At 32.8% G+C, this 20563-nt stretch overlaps 1 protein-coding gene across 2 annotated transcripts in view; it reads right to left on the bottom strand.

Annotated features, from left to right (window-relative positions):
• Positions 1–6014: 6014 nt before the first annotated feature.
• The window catches only part of LOC148620445 (annexin-B12-like), a 29379-nt gene continuing 14830 nt past the window's right edge, over positions 6015–20563 (bottom strand). For both annotated transcript variants that reach the window (XM_088581339.1, XM_088581340.1), the window contains exons 6-16: positions 19386–19445; positions 17884–18065; positions 17361–17523; positions 16353–16447; positions 15487–15600; positions 14184–14274; positions 13248–13327; positions 11596–11808; positions 9628–9703; positions 8745–8857; positions 6015–8188 (exon numbers count right to left, since the gene is read on the bottom strand). In XM_088581339.1, the coding sequence (XP_088437465.1) occupies positions 8066–8188; positions 8745–8857; positions 9628–9703; positions 11596–11808; positions 13248–13327; positions 14184–14274; positions 15487–15600; positions 16353–16447; positions 17361–17523; positions 17884–18065; positions 19386–19445 (1310 nt within the window). In that variant the 3' untranslated portion in view covers positions 6015–8065. The remainder of the gene's footprint in view (positions 8189–8744; positions 8858–9627; positions 9704–11595; positions 11809–13247; positions 13328–14183; positions 14275–15486; positions 15601–16352; positions 16448–17360; positions 17524–17883; positions 18066–19385; positions 19446–20563) is intronic.

Raw genomic sequence — 20563 nt, forward strand, 5'->3', positions numbered from 1 at the left:
AAAAATTTACACGTTAAGAAAGTGACCGCAGACGATACCGATAGAAATTAAAGGTGTCTGCCAAGAATTATTGATGTGAGCCAGTTGGATCACACGGTTTTTACCAGCCTGTATATAACGAGAATGGATATGGTGAAAATGTCAGAGACAACAGTCGGAGACTACACACCCACCGGGGCGAAAAGTATTAGCTCAAGGCCACCCATGTGTCTTCAGTGGATGACGGAAACCGGCAGGCTGCAGCTGTAGGCATAGGTGGTCAAAGAGGTTTCCCTTCCCCCTTATGAAATTTTAAAAATGTTGTGCAAATTAAAAACAAACAAACACAAGCAAACAAATAAAAAAAATTCCCAACGATGTTCGAACTGTCAAATTTACGATGCAAATATGTGGTCGTTCCCTCCGCGGGACTCGAACTCGTACCGCTGTGACATCTATGGCGACACCACCTGCACTAAGTCCAGCGCTCTAGACCAAATATTTGCTATCGCAAATTTGACAGTTCTAACATCGTTTGGTATTTTTCAGGCGCTTCTATAAGTTTATGTTATCTTCCCTGTACCAATTTGATCCGATGGAGCAGTGTAGCGAATAGAGTCGTCACATATACGTAGTTATCGGGGGTGGGGTGGGGCTACTTTCTATATATAAGGACGTGCTGCTAGGAAAGATACCAGCTTGCCAATATATGCAAATCGGTGTGGAAAACAAACATAACTGTATATATGTTTATTTATGATATGGTATTAGGTTTTATTTCTAACAAAGTATATGAAAAGGTCTACATTATTGTTCAAACGCAAAATATGTGAATAGGGTTGGGTTACAGATCCACAGCGGCACCCTATCAGAGTAATATTAAAGTGACCCCCTGAGACGTAGTAAATTCCGCGTACATATCATTTCATTTGACTACTGTGAACAGTGTAATTAAGTATTTAATTTTTTACCTCATCATACATGACTCAACTTCGCATTTAAGTGTAAATAAATGTTTGATCAGTTGAGTTGAACTAAACTGCTTTTTAAATTCGCGCAGGTTGTGGTTTTTTGTTCATGTTGGTCTGCTTTTAAAAATGTATATATAAATCCTAAAAATCCTTCTGTGCATGTTTTGTTTTTATATGGCATTTTTGTGAGTATTATCGGTAAAAAATCTTACAAACAATTTATAATCCAATGAAAAGTACGGTGCAGGAAAAATCACCCCCATCCTCTGAATAATAAAATAGTAAAATAGTAACAGAAGTACCCAATTGTAGAGGTGGGCCAAGTAAATGCCACACGAGACAAGGCAGTAAAATTCGGAGATAGAATTTGTGGAAAAATTAACATTTCATGCAAAAACGCTTCCCAATTAAGGGAGCACCAACACCCCATCCCCACCCCCACCCCGCAAAAAAAATAATCCAACTACTGAATAAGCACTTGACAAGTTCCATCTGTTTAATGCAATACAGGTTTTACAGACAAATAAATATCATTGGTTTTTACAAATATAATGTTTTTCACACAACTTTAAATGTAAGGTCGAGCGAACTGTTACCAGCACTTCACCTTAAAGTGCATTTTAGAAATAACTGGATCAGACACTAGGTAAATTGCCTTTAGTTCTTTAATAAAATATCGACCCACCACAATCATCTCATTTAATCAGATAAATGTAATGTAGTGCAAAGTGGTTATATAAGCCTTCTGTATTTCAGACAGATATATGTCGTCTGCAAATCCCAGTAATCACTAACTGCGAGGATGCATCAAGCTGTAGACAGACGGATTAATAAATATTGAAGTAATGATATTTGTAAGTGTTAGCTCAGGCACAATACATAATTCATATTACATCATAATATCTGTTTAATTGTACAGAGTACCATTCCTTGAGGTTTTTCCCTTAGTCGCCTAAACTCCTGCAATACTATATCATTTCAAATTCATGGGCGGATCCAGGGAGGCGTGCATAGAGTTAAAATGCCGAGAGAAGCTAGGCAAGGATATTTTGGGATAGATTATACATTTTCGTTGTTTAATTTTTTTTTCAACAATTTTAATTTCATCAAACTATCTAATACTATTATCACTATATCACATCCAATTATGTCTTATTGAACGGTCGCCCGTGCAGGTCGGGGTGTCAAGAGAATAGGCCCGCAGCAGCGCTAAGCTTGTCGTAATAGGCGACTAAATAAGGCTCAGAATCCTAGCCGGGGCTAGGCGCTCTGCCCACAATGCAAATGGGTTGTGTGCCCCAGGTGGTGGAATGGGGTACGACCGGTGTGTTACATGCTGGGGTTGTCAGGCTATAATATGAAAACCTGGACGCAAACCATAGTGATGCGCCGTGTTGGGAAAGATGCCACCTTCCTCGCACGTTAAAGAACCCTGCTGTGGTATTCGATAGGAGTAGGAACCTTTGCGCTCCGCCACAGGAGGCTAAAATACCCGACCCTGCCCATCCCCTTTTTTCTAGTGGCAATCAAAATGTGTCGACCCTATTAACACCTACTATGCCATCTTTTTTTTTTCATTTCATTATCATCATTATCATTTCATGTTCATTTTATCATCCATTTCATGTTCATCGCCTGAATATAGCAGAAATATTGCAGCTCGGGCGTTAAACCCCAACAATCAATCAGTCAGTCTTTAACGGTCAATTAGTGCCATTTACTTTACAACCGCTTGTTCATGTACATGAATGTATGTATGCCTACAAAGTCACTACTCTGTTGTCTTCAATATCTATACAGTCTTGTTAATCTATTAACTTTCTTTTATTATGAAAATGACTTTACTGTTTATGTGGAATGTGCATTTGAATGTTTGGTGAACCTGTGTGAACCAAACCCTGAATAAACACCTGTCTAAACAAAACACTTTAAAATGTTTTGTCTTTGTAAGAATCAGGCAGTGGGTGAAACATGGTATGGGAAACCCATCATTTTGAATATATAAATTATATATTTATAAATATTTGCTACATCAGAATCAGAGGAAAAAGACAAAATTTTCCATATCATAAATTGAGTTATAATTTCATTGAATGCACTGTAAATGAATATTTCAAGGGCAGATAACTGTCAAAATCCTCCTTTTTTTCTAACATTGTGTTGAAAAATTTCTGAGCAAATCCAGAGATGCAGAGATCAAATAATGTTTTGTTTTTTTTAAAAAAAAGAAAGCATTCTTGAGTGAAATCATATCATCAGATCGGTGGGGTTTTGACATGCATGTTTCTGATTTTTCCCATTTTGCCTCATTCTTAAAAATAAGTCCCTGTAATATAGTTTAATTGTATTTTAAACCTGAGTAAACCTAGATTCGGTTTTGGCAGGTTTCACTGTAAATTTTAATTATGTGTTATGTTTTGTAATCATACCTTTCTCAGGTTCTTAATTGGAACAATAAAGCTACTATGAAAGTAGTACTATTGCGTTGTATCAAATTTTCGTGGTTTTCGTGGGAAGGCCAATCCATGAAATTTGGTTCCCATCAAAAAGGAGATTTCCATTGATTTGTATACCGAAAACTTCAAAATCATGAATTCAAGAATCCATGAACTTGTGTTTCTTCCCTAATCTTCAAAAATTGGTATCCACGAATTAAAGTACTTTCACAGTACACGATGTATTCGATAATATTGTAGTGATGGACAGAGCATCATTGACTCTTTGTTAGTAGAAGTAGAAAATGTGTGCATTAGCCATACTGTCATGAAATAAAGGTAAAGACAAATGTCGAGGCTAATGTCCAATATATTTGAATAGGCCATCCTCAAAATTTAATTAGCCACATTCATATAGGTCATATAGCATTTGGCTTTGTGGCCAACACAGAATTGTCACAGGTAATTCTATACAGTACTCACCAAAAAACCTTATGTTTACTTAACAGGCTGTGAGTAAGCAATAAATGATTTTTTTTTATATTTACTTTTAAAGAGAAGGTATAATGCATAGATATAAATAACAATTGTATTACTAAAATGAAACAAAAGCGGAAACTAAATATTCTAACACACCTCAGGACAAGGTGAGCAGGGGCAGATCCTTAGAGTAAGGAAAGGGGTGGTTCCAGGCTTTTATTAGCTCATGTTTGCCAAAATACTGCCTATAATTTACATTTTCCAATATGAAAGTGGTGAAGGTGGGGTGTGACTCTGGGAACCTTCCCCTAGATCCATCACTACTCCTCCAGACATGAACCAGTTAATCATGAATTGGTGACACAAATTCAAATCATGAACCAAAATAGAACTGTGAGTGAGCTACCAATTTCACCTACTCCATTGTTTGCAAGCTGTAAAACCCTTAGCAGATGCTGACCAAGGAATTTTATGAATGTGGTCCTGGCTAGTATTAGTCAATTTTGTCCCGAAATTTTTGAAATTTAAATTTTAAAACAAAAGGGGTTTTACAACCACTGGTCTGCACACTTGATCCTCCTATGTTTAGACTAAATTATTTACTTTCGCAATCTGCCTATAAAGTTCAATCAGTCAATTTACTAGGTTAGGAGGAGCTGGATTTAGGTAAGGCCATCCATTTTTATACTGGAAATGGGGGTTATTTTGAAAAAAATAAAATTATTCCAAATTTAAGAGAAAAAAATTTCTACTCGGCAATGGACGGAAAAATACTTCATTTCAATATTTCCCCAATTTCTTAACAATGTAGATTTTGAAATAAAAAAGTTATGACAGATTACACAAGAATTTGGAATGCAGTGTGTATATATGTTAGTTAAAACAGGATCCACAGCAGAATTCAGGGGTGAATCCAAGGATTTTGAAAAGTGGGTCCAAGCCATTATTTGCACATTACTACAAAATTTTGGATGAAATTAACAAACTATTCCAACAAGAAGAGGGACTTCCAACCCCTGGAGACTGTTTTTCTTGTATTCACCTCTGGAATAACATTTATTGGGAAAGGCATTTTCATGTTTAACTTTACACAAAATTTAATCCAGAATATTGATTAAAAAATAAAATCAAAGAATCGTGTATCAAAATACATGTTTCTGTGGAATAACGTACACCCTTGTATAAAGGTCAAAAATACTTGGCAGTGAATACCATATACATGTAGGAGGAGCATCTTAAATAATTTGCACTTTAGTTTCCATGTGATCGTAAACTTTCCAAAAAAGTTCATAAATGAGACTGAATTTAATTTTTTTTCTAAAAACCGGTCTTTTATAGTAAAAAAACAACTGCTTGTATAAAAAAAGACAGAATTCACAAAAGTTACTTATACAATCTATATTCTAGTAACATTAATTAATATATAATAATAATAATAATAATAACTCAATAATAAAAATATAACAAAATGCCCCAAAATTATATACCAACACCCAGTGGAGATTCCAGGAATACCAGAAATTCTAAGGGGCAGGGGCTGGTTGGGCATTCCAGTGATTTTCAATTTTTCCCATATTATCAACCAAACTTTTCAAGCATGTAAAATGGTGAAAGGGGGGGGGGGTGGTCTTCTTGGCTCCAGTTATGTCAGTATTGTTTGTATGGTGTGAAAACGGTACTTAGATACAGGTTTATATCGAAGAATCTAGCTGTGAAATTGTAGCTCTTGATCGTTTTTTTTTTATTTTGTGATCTAGACATTTAAAAAATACAAACAAAAAGTTAGAGCTACGTTTCAAAGCTACTAAGAATCGTGGAGTGCACAGTGGGTGATAAGTTTTTATAATTTTCAAATTTCTTAATAGTGTTAATGTGTCTTGCATGTCCTGTTTGTGCTTTGAGAATCTACATAAGTAAAGGTGGTTGGGAAAATGGTTTGATACGGTGATCTTATGTGGAAGAGAAAATGAGTGGAAATCTTAATTTAAAAAAAAATTAAAACAATTCTGTCTACTTTCACAACATAAGATAAAAACTCTCAAACAGATTCCATTACTGTCTCAATATTAGATAGAAGTCTTCTTTGTATTTCCAGAAAGTAGGTTGGTTGAAATTTTGACAAAATTTTTCACCTTCTATTTTTTTTAAATTTTGCATGATTCTTAAATAGATCTGTACTTACACATCAGGCCTGGGTTTCATAAAAAATTCTCTTAGAATTTCCTCAAATCTTCAATTTCAAGTGGTTGAAATTTGAGTAGAGGAAGAATTTGAAGAAAATATCAAGTTGAGATTTTTTAAGAAACCAGGTAATGTTTAATGATTTCTTGCTGTTCAAGTAGTCTCAAGTTCTATATGGTATTTCAGCTCTTCAATTGTGAGATAATAGGGAACATTTCAAAGTATCCATAGAAACAAGATGGCAGATAAACAATACATTCAGTGCAAAATTCTCGTAGGAAAAATAAATTTTGAATTTTTTCAATCTCGGAGGTAAGACGAAAAATAATTGTAAGGGAATCGTAGTACAGAACGACATGAATAACATGGCAAGTTTTTGAAAGGAACCGTCGAGTAATTACAAAATAAATGCAAAAAAAGGCAAACAATCTGAGGTGACTTGGAGTATAGTCAGTATTCCTTAGCATATTGAATAATAATATACCCTTATAAAAATCAATTATAGTATTCTTAATAACAGAATGAATCAAAATACAGCTTGTAAGTTTCTGTATATGATTAAGTGAATTCAGTGGCAGATCCAGAGGGGATGCAGGGGGTTGGCACCCTTTGTCATATTCGTAGGAGAAATTGACAAAAACTGGCAATTAAAGTCCTAGCACCCCCTTTTTTGAGGAACCTTCACTGGCACCCCCTGCTTTTTAAATTGCCTGGGTCAGGCCCTGCAATTCATACAATAGGACTATTAACTTTTTATCATAAGTTTTGTAATAACAGAAATAGAAAAATCTTATAATTATGGATATAAGTATTAATATAACCAGAAATAACAAATTAAAAACAAATCAGTTCTCGGTTTTGAATGCTTTAAACAGTAAAAAATTGCAAAAAAATTAATTGAGAACAAGATTTATAAGCCATTTTACACTAAACACACATTTTTTTACAGGCACCTTTTTCCAGATAACAGAAAATATACTACCTTCCTTAATCCCAATTAATTCTTGCCAAATTATGGCCACTAATAACATCAAAATTAAGCCAAGTAAACTTAAATTTTAGATTCTCATCCAACCCTTAAAAAAATATGGGATGGGTGAGATATTGTATTTTTTATTTTTACCAGATGTATACTAGCATAATTTTATCTATTTAAAGTATAGATATGTTCTAAATCCATAGCTACATCAGTTTCAGAGAAGAAAAAGCTTTTTAGTCATCAATAAATGAAGAATTTGTGTGTCAAAGTATCTTAATACTGGAAACTGATGCAAAAAAATCTTAATTTGAGAAATTCCTGCCCCAACTTTTTTTTAATATTCAATTTTTAGTGGCAAGAGTGGTTGAGGATCTACTAATTAATTTTATTTGGCCTTATGGTAGATAAAGTAAAGTTCTCAAAGTAAAACATATACAGTGAAATTCCTATAAGGTTGAATGAATTTATCTGACATTTTCTGAATGTATTAAAATGTAAAAACAAAAAAAACAGTACAATGAAACAATTTGATTGGTTTTAAACTGTTTCAGGCCCTAGAGCCACAAAAGTTTTTAAAAATACTTAAGTCTGAGTATTCTTAACTTCAAAGTGTTGGAAATTAATGTTGTCACAAACGGTTAAAAATTTTCTCAGATTTTAGTAATTTTTTCAAGTTTTTGTGGCGCTGGGGCCAGAAAGTATTCAAACTAGTTTAAAGGAACTTAGAATGGTATCAAGATTATTCAGCTTTGGATTTAATCGGATTTACTGTATTGAAAAAATAAGCTGACTTATAGAATGTGCCTGCATAACAAAAAACAGCCCTAAGCAAGAAGTAAGCACCAGCATAAGCAGAATGCAGTATAGATTCATTTTGAGTTAACTTTGTTCATTACATGATTACCTTACATTAGATACATAAACATTAAAATATAAATCAATTAATTAATTTATTAATCAACAAAGAACTAGACTAATGCACTGTTGGATTTAGATTCATTGCTAAGTCATTACTGAATATTAGCAATAAATATTCATCCTTAGAATCCCACAATTCCAAGCAACAGTTTTTTGTAATCACCACTGGTCTCAGAAGCTACAGCATCATGGAGAGATTTCTGGTACATGTTTCTATATTCATCCTTTATGTCCTGTAAGTCAATCTGTTAGAAGAGAAAAAAGAATAAAATGAATTGGTGGAAAGCCTTATGCCACTGATCCAGAGGTTACACAGGCAAATGTGCCACACATGAGAATCATATAGAATTGCCCCTCTCTTAGTCTATAAATATTTTTAATCTTTAGTTTTTAATCTTAGCAGGGGACTAGAGTTTCCTTCATCCCTTTTCCAAAACAAGAGAATGTTGGCTCAGACAAAGTTTTTTTTGTGAATTACACAGCCAGAAGTGCCATGTATGAGAATTATTTAAAGTGCAATATATGATATTACACGTTAATCATATGTAAGTAAGCCAATAGTTACATATGAGAATCATAGGTCGCATATGAGAATCATATGACTATCACACTTTATATATTAATTATCATATGATTATATTATTAATTGATCAACATATGAGTATATAGTTACGTTGATTCCTGAAGGGTTGGGAAGAATTTTTATGTCAAATACAGCTTTTAGGTATAAGCTAGCTACAGTTAAACCCACACTGATGTAAATCTGCTCAAGATGAAAATAACCCCATACATGATTCTTACCTCTGATCTGGACACAACCACCCTGATTAGTGTTGAATCCTTGGTACCAAAGCCAGCCATAGCCTTGTGTAATCTCTCTGCAAAGTATTGGGGCCTATTCTTTGCACTCCTGACTGTCAAATATAAAAAGAAATATTTTATATATCTTGCAGGAAATTAGCAAATATTTCATTTAAAACACCTCTTACACAATATTACAAATGCCAGTAAAGTTCAATTTAAGATCAAGTTGTAAACTTTAACTTGTCCACTGGGTAACCTATTTCAAGTAATTATTTCACCAAGTGTTGTGTATAATTTATCACAGATATGGTATGATTTTGAATTTAACATTGACATAGTTTTTTCACAACACCATTGACTGAACTTTATGATAAATTCATTACACTACTAGTTAAACCCTTTATGACATGCCCATATGCAAAACCCAAAAATGAAAGTACTACCTTTGGACCCTTGCATTAAAAAAAAAGCCTTGCAAGACAAAATATTAAAAATAAATGTCTTGGCTCAGTTGTATGCTGAAAGAAAATTCCAACCTCCAAGATTTCTGCACTTCTAAAACATGAACAGTAAAACCTGTCTAAACCAGACACTAAATATCCAAAAACTTGTCTAAACCAGACACTAAATATCCAAAAACTTGTCTAAACCAGACACTAAATATCCAAAAACTTGTCTAAACCAAACAATTTTTAAAGTGTCTATTTTTTTATCAGTTTTGAATTTGTTTTTAACCTGAGTCTTAACCAAACCAATTTTAAACTCCAAAAGAGGTTGAAAATGAATTATTCTGACCCTTTTAGAACTGCCAACTCATTAACAACCATATGTTCATCTTCTTAATGCAAAAGTGATAAATTCATTAATAGTTTTGACTTACCCAAGGCTTTAAAACCATCTTCCAGATCACCAGACATTTCTCCTCTTACAGCAGATAAAATATCCTTACCAGCAAGCTGAAATTGACGAAAATTCATATCTGTCATTTTATCAATTTTAAATCTACAGATAAACTAGAAGCTCTGTTTGTCACAGGAGCCCCCGCATCATTTGTTAGTAGTGATTTTTTTTAGTAAATCAAATGTACGACACTAATGATGCCCCCGCTCGCTAGATTTGCCAAATTAAGAACATGTTTATTTTTGTATGAAGACATGGTTTGCAGATTCAGAAATCCTTCCAAGACTTGTAATACTCATGGTCTATTGGTTCAGCTCAATCCTTCCAATGACTTGCATTGCAATGACAAACTGTATCAGTACTGTAACTCGAAAAAATTTGGGGATCTATTTGGGAATCAGAATTTCCTATATAAATATGCACATTTACATATTGTATTCTGGCCATTCTGGCCATATAGTGTCGTGAAATTCTGTTTGGTAGTGTCAGTCTAGTTGCGATGAGAAAAAGAGGACTGATGGACGGACTGACTGACGCATAAAAAATGTTAATACCCCCAATTACAAACCCTAACTTTGTTGCTTGGGGTATATTTCTGACATAAATTACAAAAAGTCCAACTATCACCCAGTTTTGTAATATTCCATGAAAATCAAGATCCTATGACCTTGCAAACCATCATTATGTGTAGAAACATCCTGCAAAAAAATATTTTAGATGTAGTTCAAAAACTACAGGAGAAGACAGCCGGACAAGCCATATAGCCCTATTTCTGATGAAAATGACTGCCTAACTATCACTAATTTCCGTAATATTTCATAAAACAATAAAAATCCTTTGACCCTGCACACATTCATCATGTGTAGAAATAGCCTGTAAAATATTTTAGATGTAGTTCAAAAACTGCACGAGGATATAGCCAGACAAGCCATGATCCATATATTTCTGAGAAGAATGACTAAGTGTAATTATCACCAATTTCTGTACTATTTCACAAAAATCAAAATCCTTTGACCTTGTACACCTTCATCATGTGTAGAAATATCCTGTAAAATATTTTAGATGTTGTTCAAAAACTGTCTGAGGAGATAGCCGGACAAGCCATGATCATCTTTAATCTGGACGGACGGATGGATGGACAGGTGTAAATTAATATGCTCCCTGGCTGTTTGTCGCGGGGGCATAAGAAAGAGATTTTTTACATTAATTATTAAGTATTTTAAGTTATTTTAAGTACTATGGATGATTTTTTTATATTGCATATTTTTTCACATGTGTCGTATATATATTGAATATTTGGCAAGGTGCATTTAAACTGGCGCCTTATTACTATATCTAATGTGTCCAGGGGTGAAACAGAATATATGGCATGTCTAAGAAATCTTCTAGAAACCCTGGGAGTGCAACCAATTTTCAAATTTTTTACTTATAATAGAGAAACATATTGTCCAACTAGAGCAGTGGATCCAGAAATTGTCAAACTAGAGCAGACGATCCGGAAATTGACAAACTAGAGCAGTGGATCCAGAAATTCTAGAAGGGGGGCCCACTTCAGTGATTTCAAGTGACTCTCTATACAACCAATTTTTTTTAGAAAATGGGGGAAGACAGACTCCCTTTGGATCCCCCTTTAAGCACCCGGTCCTAGATATATCCTAAACTCCCAGTCCTAGATATATCCTAAACTCCAAGTCCTAGATATATCGTAAACTCACAGTCTTAGATATATCCTAAGCTCCCAGTCCGAGATGTATCCTTATCTCCTAGTCCTATATATATCCTGAACTCCCAGTCCTAGGTATACCCTAAGCTCCAAGTCCTAGATATGTCCTAAACTCCCACTCCTATATATGTCCTAAGCTTCCAGTCCTAGACATATCCTAAATTCCCAGTCCTAGATATATCCTAAGCTCATTTTACTACAAATGTAACACATTTTAACAAGTACCTTTTGGTATTCTTCAAAAGTTGCTCTAAGTTGATAATAATGTCTGACCGCCATTACTGCTAGGAATGCAGACTCATCAGTTCCAAGTTTCTTTACTCCAGCCTGATAAAGATTCTGAGCATCCTGTCTGGCTAGGTTTCTATCAATAACAGACTCAACTCCCTGTGTGGCTGCCTTCTGTAACTGGTCTGGGGTCAGCTCTGTACGGTTACCCTGTTTATATGGAGAAAGCACCTAAGTTAATTACGGTGTAGCACTGTGTTATTCATTGGTCCTTACAACCTGGTGATTTCTAAGAAATAATTGCGTGTTTCTATTTTCATGTGATTGGATGCTATGTTTCTGTTTTTAAACATGTTGATCCTATAATTCCATATATTTCATATGGCATAACAATCTTCTTTGTTCATTGGATATTATGATCATGTGATGCAAAGGATATTGGAAGTACATGAAGCCTTGTTACTTTTTTAAAAATATATTGATGCTGTGTTCCTATTTATATGTATATTGATGCTATACTTCAAAATGTAGATCCAGATATAAATCGTTACGTTCTGTTAATACTCTCAGCCAATCACGACAGAAGCAGACAAAAAGAAAAAACATTATATACATATGTAATATATAAATTCATGACTTTCAGTCAATAAATCATATATATATATAGACCTGTAAAGATTATATTGACCTCAGACTTCTTCCTCGGTCAATATAATCTGAACAGGTCCATATAACATATTGACTTCCTGAAAAATCAATAATTTATAAATATAGATCAAGAATTAAACTCTTTCATTTCAGTCCAAAATCATCCACGAATCACAGCAAAAGCACTGCAGACAAAAAGAAATTTTACAAAACTACACCTGTTCATTTGCAATACATGTATATCAATTAGAGACTTCCACATAGTCACGTTACATGTATATTCGATATGGACCCAAAAAATTATATTGACCTCAGACTTACTCCTTGGTCAATATAATTTGACTTTGTTAATACATATTTTATTGATCTTGTGAATAGTCCAAAAATAATAATTATATACAGGACTTATGTTGCTTCCCTTATTCATAGTCAAATATATATTTTTAGGTCAACGAATAAGTGACTAATCAAGACAGATGACCTTTGAACTGAAGAGGTTAAATTAACAAGGATATTACTAGAACAGGATGGACTATAAACAAGACTGATTTAGCATGTGGATGGTATGTTGGAATTACCTCATCCATCCATCCAAATTTTATTGCAATTATCTGGACTCCCATAAAATAGAATAATTTCAAATTAGTGTGTATGCCCTTATATATATACAGGGCACACAATGTAGATGGTATAAACAATTTTGAGTGCTCTTCAATATCAACTTTTGTTTCATAAGACTTAGACATTTTTTCATTATATGGAATAAAAGAGAAAACTTTCATCACAAAAATCTTGGTTTCAAATGGATGGATTGATTTCAAATTTGGTTTGTAGCTTTAAACAGAGGGGGCATACATTGTATGTGATTTTGTATGAACCACTTTCTATATGGGGTATGCACTATAAGCATAACAACTCTTGCAATTTCATGTTGTATATTGATCCTAACTTGAATGGTGGTGGTTGATTTATTTTTAGGACAGTCATTTTTAATGTTTCACCTGACAGGCAGAGACGAGAAGTCTTTTGAAATGACCACTGGTTTCATCCATAATATCCTTCTCTAAGCTTCTACTGTAATCTAAAATTAAATCATAATTAGTATGCTACTACTAAGGATGAAAGGTCATCAACATCCTACATGTGTACAGCCACTGTCAAAACATGAAGTGCTCAAAATCTGTCTGTCAGAAGTCACATTTTTTGAAAGTGAGATATGCAGTTCAGATTGTTTGAACTTTTAACAAAGACGAACATCATGTGTTGTTTTAAGTCTCACATATTCCTGTTGGGTGAGACATCAGTGAGACAACAGAACAGTGCGTTATCAAAAAAGTTAAATGTAATTTGATTACAAATGGCTGTGTCCCTAATAGGCAAAGCCTAAAACCATATAAAAACTGTATATGTTGTTCAGTTGTTAGATGCAGATAATTTTGTGCATTGGCATTTTTAATTTAACACAGAATTTTTTTCTTTCATTTACAAAGAGTTATTGCAGTTTTGTTAGTTTTTTTTCAAAATGCAGTGTTAATATCTACATTATTAGGAGAAATCACCCTTTAAGGAGGTAGACCTTGTGTAAGGGACACAACTCTTAAAAATCATTGGAACATTTGTATTCTGCATTTTACATCAATTTCATGTAAGCATCAAAGTAACTTGGACTGATTTCATTCTGCTTCAAAGGAAAGTTTGAAAGGCTTTGGTGAAATAGAATATGATACAAACATATCACTGATTTCAAGAGTTATGTCCCTTACCCTAGGTCTACCACCTTAAGTAAAACATAAATAATGTGAGGTATAGTTATTGCACAGCAGTCACATTTAAAAAAAAAATTTATAGTATAATAGTACAAAGCATTTTTTGTCGTTGCTGCTAAATGGTAAGTCATGATAATTATAAGTGAAGTTCTGCTCAGTAAATAAACTTACTTTTCTGGTAGCAAGCTACAATTTCTTTAATCTCTGTATTTGTTCTGGTCAGAAGAATCTCAATCAAAACAGACTCCTTTGTTCCTACCCCCTAATACGTATAAATATATACATTTAAAATGAATAAATCATGACTACGAGTGCTGAAGAAGACCATGATTTAAATAGCAGTCTTTGTAGAATCATGCAAATTCTGTAATATATGATACAACCCAAAAAAGGCTACATATTTATATTTTTGCTATTAAGTTGTTTTATAGTTCTATATGATAAAATGTATAATTATTCATTCCAATATGTCTGCTCTATGGAGATAATTCACATTGAAAATCCAACAGCTTCTATTGTATTTTAGTGTCATTTACAGAGTTATCCCCCTCAATTTTGATTTCTACTGTACATTCTATATAATTTTTATCTCCTAAGAACATGAGTAATATGGAAAGCCACATGTTAATTTCTGTTTACTATAACATTTAAAAATATCAAAAATAAAAATATGTAGGTTTTCCAACCATTTTGCGTAATTCTTGTCTGGATTGCTACTTTACACTTTCTTTTGGCACTAGTAACTGCATTTAGGTCATTTTTGATAATAAATTGAATGTTATTTTTAACATAGAGATTTTCTCAATAACTTTACAAAAAAATTTAATTTTTTTGTTGTTGAATAGATATTTCAAATCTGAGATTGATATTACAGAATTAATTTCACAAGTGAATTATTGAAATTAATTACACAAGATATATTAGATAATTCACTGCTATAAATGCTGTCAAAATATTTCTCATTGAAAACTTGTCAGCAAGGAAACTTTTATAATCATGCATGGGTTGAGTCGACCATATTTCATTGCTTGCACATGTAACTAGCCCCATGGCTAAAAGATGAACTTACCCTGAACCAAAATACTAAAATACACTAAAATGACGACACAATACAAGTATATGTGGATTTTTACTTCCTATCAATACTTTTAATAAAGTTTTCTTGGTAGGACACTATTTTTTAAGAATACTTCCATTTGAATTTAAAAACATATTTTTATTTCTGCCAAAAACATAAATATTTTACATTGAAAACATTGATGGTCAAATAAATCCACCAAATCAAAACTTGATAAATCTCAAACATAAGTAACACCAAAACAATGTACCCTCACTGCTAAACCTTTTATCTGGATATTTGTGAATTTTCAAACTGGAAAAATTAAAGTCTGACCAGTTCACAACATTAAGGATTAAAACAGGGAGACTAAATATTAACTACCATAATCAATATAAATATAATATACAGACGTACAGACATAGCTTTATGAAGAGAATAAGCATCATAGAAAGTTGTAGGTTTGAACAAGGCAAGAATCAGCTCCTCAAGGTCTCCACTCAACTCAGATTTAAGATCATTAATCAGATCCTGAAATAAAGACATTGGAATTACATGTTTCATTGCATTTCATAAATGTACAGCAGAGTTTCATTTAAACTTAAAATTTTGGCTTTGTAGCCCACATCTTAAATTTTGGTATCCAATATACATAGTTCTATACAATCACAGAACAAATTTTACTCGCCCACAAAAATTTCTTCCTACAACCCCCATCCCCTAAAATAAATCAATGGTAGTTCCCTTCTTCACTATTTTGTCAATGTTGTCGGCATTCATGTATATTTACAACATCCTATCAATACATTATTTCACTATAAATGTGATTGGTGTCACTCACAGAGCAGGACATGTTTAACCCTATCAAAGCAACTGTTGTCACTCCCAGTCCTTTGTGAATGTTCTTTAGTTTTTTGTGTGCGTTCTTGTTTTCCTTTTATTTGATTTTATATCCGTAATGGTATTTCATTCTGTTTTCTACATTATGTATGTAGATTGTTTCCTTGTTTCACATTATGGCCATGCACTTGGATATTGATGTACTTTTGAATCGTCCTTTAATATATCTTAAGTTTTTTTTGAATAACTTGATATTCCAATCTCATTTTAATGCATTTGAAAACAAGAAAAAAATTACCAGTGCACAAGGAAGTACAAATGAATATTATTTTATGACTATAAAGAAAATGGATAAGGTGAATATATCAAAGAGACAATCCCACCAGGATAAATAAAATGTCAACTTGCAAGTTATTTCTAAAAAAAAAAGATAATTTTCATACCTTTCCATACAACGTTTTGAACATGATTAATATTTCTTGTCTTTGTTTGTTTGTTCTACGGCTTACAACATCTACAATTGCCTTCTCGTCAGTACCTAAAATGATAAAATATTGAAAATCCTTACTAGATTTATATACTTTAGAAGAGAACCAAACAGTGAAGAAGTTCCAAAACTGGTTATATAAAAATTAAGGATCTAATATACTTTAAGCTCCTAACAAGTAGCAAGTTGGTAGAAAAGGCTTTTATTGGAAAATGAACTTATTTTTCTTCAAGAATAGTTTTAGGTATCACCTGTCACATATTAATATCACATGACACTGAAATTGTTTTAAATAAAAATGACCAATTCAATGTAGATTATTGCTGTGATAGTGTTATATACAATATATATACATGTATATATTTGAAGGCATACATGTTCAAATGCATAGCAATGACATTCTCAAATCTAAAATTCCATGAACTTCTAAAATTTGACCAATCCTAAAAATAAGGCATTAATGGAACATAAAGGGATACCCCCACATAATGGTTAAAAAAAAGGAGAGCAAAATGTTCAAAATAGCCTAAAACTACATTTTTGATTTTGAAAATTAAACTTAACAGTACAAAACAACTATGAGAAGTTTTTAAAAAAATCTTTAACTCCTCAGCCAAGTTGTTTTCTGAAAACCGTCGAAGGATGGACATGCAACAGTTCAGAGGGTATCACATTAAGGCTCACCACCTCATGTAGTAGGGTATAAAAACTGATATGCAAAAATAAGGAACTTCTGATTATACATGATAAAGGTACATGTTTCTTCTATTACACATTAAAATGAAACCAAAAAGGTATCTACACATACCTATTCCTTCCATTACACATTAAAATGAAACTAAACAGGTATCTACACATACCTATTCCTTCCATTACACATTAAAAGGAAACCAAACAGGAGTCTACACATACCTATTCTTTCTCTTACACATTAAAATGAAACCAAACAGGTATCTACACATACCTATTCCTTTCATGGCTTTCCTAAGGACTTTAGCATCCTCCTCAGCACTGAATGGATTGGCTGGTACAATAGTAGGCCTTGACCTTTCAACCATATTACCCTGAATATTTACATTGGCCATTCCTGCAGTTGCTGATGCAACATTTGGACCAGCTGGTGGAACCTAGAATGTATACAGTGTAACTTGTCTGTTCACTTTCTCAAAGTTTCAATTGGTGCAAGCATTTTTGAATTACTGTAAACATATTAATTTTCGCAATTGCTAATTTTTTACGGAATTTGTCATTTAACATATTTGCAGTCATCAATTTTCACAGTTTCAAAAAAATGATAAGTGTTACATGTTGTTAAAAATTAATTTCATAGGTAGTATTTATTGTGCTTTTCTGTCCATCATGAAAATGCCCAAAAAATAGTACACCGAAATAATTAATACTTTTACAGTATTGTAGAAAAGCATGTGAGAACAACTCCATTGGGATGAGAATATCAGACATATTTGATGTACCATGTTTGAACTTACACCAGATTGATAACTTGGAGGTACAGGTGAAGTGCTTGGAGGAGGTGCTCCTCCTGGAGCACCATAAGGAAGTCCCCCTTGTTGAGGAACACCATACCCAGGCTGTGGGGCACCGTATCCAGGCTGCTGGGCACCATATCCAGCTCCTCCTATGGGAGGTTGTGGAGAGGCAGCAAATCCACCTATAAAATATAATTAGAAAAAAATTAATAAATATTTTGTTTTAGTATTGATCAATATGAAAAGCACTACTGTAAATGTTACAAAAACTACATGTAAGTACTAGTGGTCACAACATCAAAATATACATGTGTATGTAGTTCTTAAAATGTTGGTAATTTATGAAGCCACATGCCACACTTTCTGACCAGACCATGTTACTTATCAGTTAAATATATCAGATATCATATATAATTGAGATATCTGAAATAAAGAATAAGTATGAAAACAGCTTGCCATAATTAAAAGGTCCTTTGTCCTTACATGTCTGTGTCTATGTCTATGTACACCCTTCAAAAACTATGCCATCTCACTGCAAAAGAAACTATTCTATTTTCGAAACAAATGAATGGGAAACTCATTCTACTACTGAATCTTCATGAACAAACTGAATATAAAGTTTTTTAAGGAGGTAGACCTGTGGTCTGGGCATAACTCTTGAAATCAGTGATATGTACGTATCATATTCAATTTCACCTATGCCTTTCAAGCTTTCATTTGAAACAGAATGAAATCAATCCAAGTTAATTTGATGCTTACATGAGATTAATATAAAGAGCCTGAATACAAACATTCCAATGGTCTCACTAATCACTTCTAACATTTCCATTACTTTGCATCTTAAAAAAGTAATTTTCAAAGTTATATTGTGAATTCCCAGAATAAATGACATCTTAAAGTTGCATATCATTGCGAAGCTTGGAAAATAAGGCTTCCAAAATCATTATGCTAATGGTACGATGATTATAGAAATTCTTCACAAAATTTGCTGGAATAAATAAAACTGAAAATCATATTTTTACCTTTTCCCCTAACTGACAGCATGGAAGCAAATTACTCACACATGTAAACAATATTCATACACTTTTGTAGTTAATTACATATATGATTTTAAAGTACACATTCTCAGCTTTATTTTGACTACTTTTAATCATAATACACACATATAATGCACTTGCAATGCATATGTCTAGGTTCAGTGTGTTTTTGGTACTACATTAGGGGGGTGGCCATTCGACCCGGAAGTGATTAGTGAGACCAATGATTTTAAAGAGTTGTGTCCCTTACCTTAAGTCTACCTCCTTAAGTTGATCGTATATTGAATAGTATAGTAAGAAGAAGGGGGAGGGGCTAGGATGTGATTTGAAATGAATTGTGTGGATTTGGAGGAACAAAAGACAGGAGCAATATTCCTCAATACTAAAATGGTAGGATATAAAATTTCATCCTATCCTCCCACCTAATACAAATGATATGGTTGCTCACTTAAAAAAAATACTCACCAGCAGATGACTGTGTTGGGTATGGCTGTCCACTTGGGGGTTGTCCTGCATAGGCTACCCCTGAAAGTTATCAACAGTTTAATATTAAGCAAACTTGTCAAATCATTAGAATTCCATTTATTACACAAGATTTTTTGCAAGCAAACAATAATTTACTTCATGATTGACAAAGTAATTGCAAAACTTAAAACCACAAAAGTTAAACTTTAAACTCTGACCTATGAATATATAACATGCATATACTGTAATAGTCTTCAATATCAAATGTAAAATAATTTTTTTTTATTATTTACGTAATATTTAATTGCTGAAGTAACACAGTTTTTGATCGGACCAAAAATTTAGTTTCTCATCTCACAGACCAAATTTTGTAATGACTGTGACTTCAGCAAACTTTTTTAATGATTTACTTGTTGAATTTTGGTACTTAAATTGAATTATAAGAAATGACTGTTACATTTTTTCAGTCTATTTGAAATAACCTCAATGCCCATGGTGCTCACTTGAAAATAAGCTGCTACACAGGTTATTTAGTGTGCACCACATGATTGAGGTTATTTCTTCATAGACTGAAAAAATAAAACAGTCAATCCTGAAATAAATAAGTATCTTCTGGGAAAAAGAATACAAATTTTATTTGATATAAATATAAATGAGTATTGAAGTGTTAAATATATGTAAACAAGGATCATGAGAAACCAGGATCTGAAGAGGAAACATAAGTGAGGATCTGAAGTGTGTGAATAAGGACATGAAGTTTAAACCAGAAAACCAAGATCTAGATCTGGTGTAAAATGAAGCATGACACATAATATAGTGTTGGGTATTTTCATGTAGGATACTTTTACTTTCCTCATTTATTATTTTCTTCAGTGCTTCATTTATAGTGTTAATATAATATTATCAATGTTAAATTTTGTGTGTGTGTGTGGTTTTTTTTCTCTGTTTTCTGTTTTCTGTTTTTTTTTTGTTTTTTTTTTTGAAACATTTGAATTTTAGAAGAAAATATTGATTTCAACAAATCACCAATGAAGTTTGTTGTAAAACATTTTATTATGGGTATAAATATAAACTTAGGGAAGTCAAATATCCTGTCATAAAAGAAAATAGTACATAATTCAAATACACAGGTATTCCTTTTTATGAAAAACTATTTAAATAAGCCATTAATTAAATCC

The sequence above is a fragment of the Perna viridis genome, chromosome 4, assembly GCF_037379345.1.
Source record: "Perna viridis isolate PV_CMFRI_1.1 ecotype Kerala chromosome 4, ASM3737934v1, whole genome shotgun sequence".
NCBI lineage: Eukaryota > Metazoa > Mollusca > Bivalvia > Mytilida > Mytilidae > Perna > Perna viridis.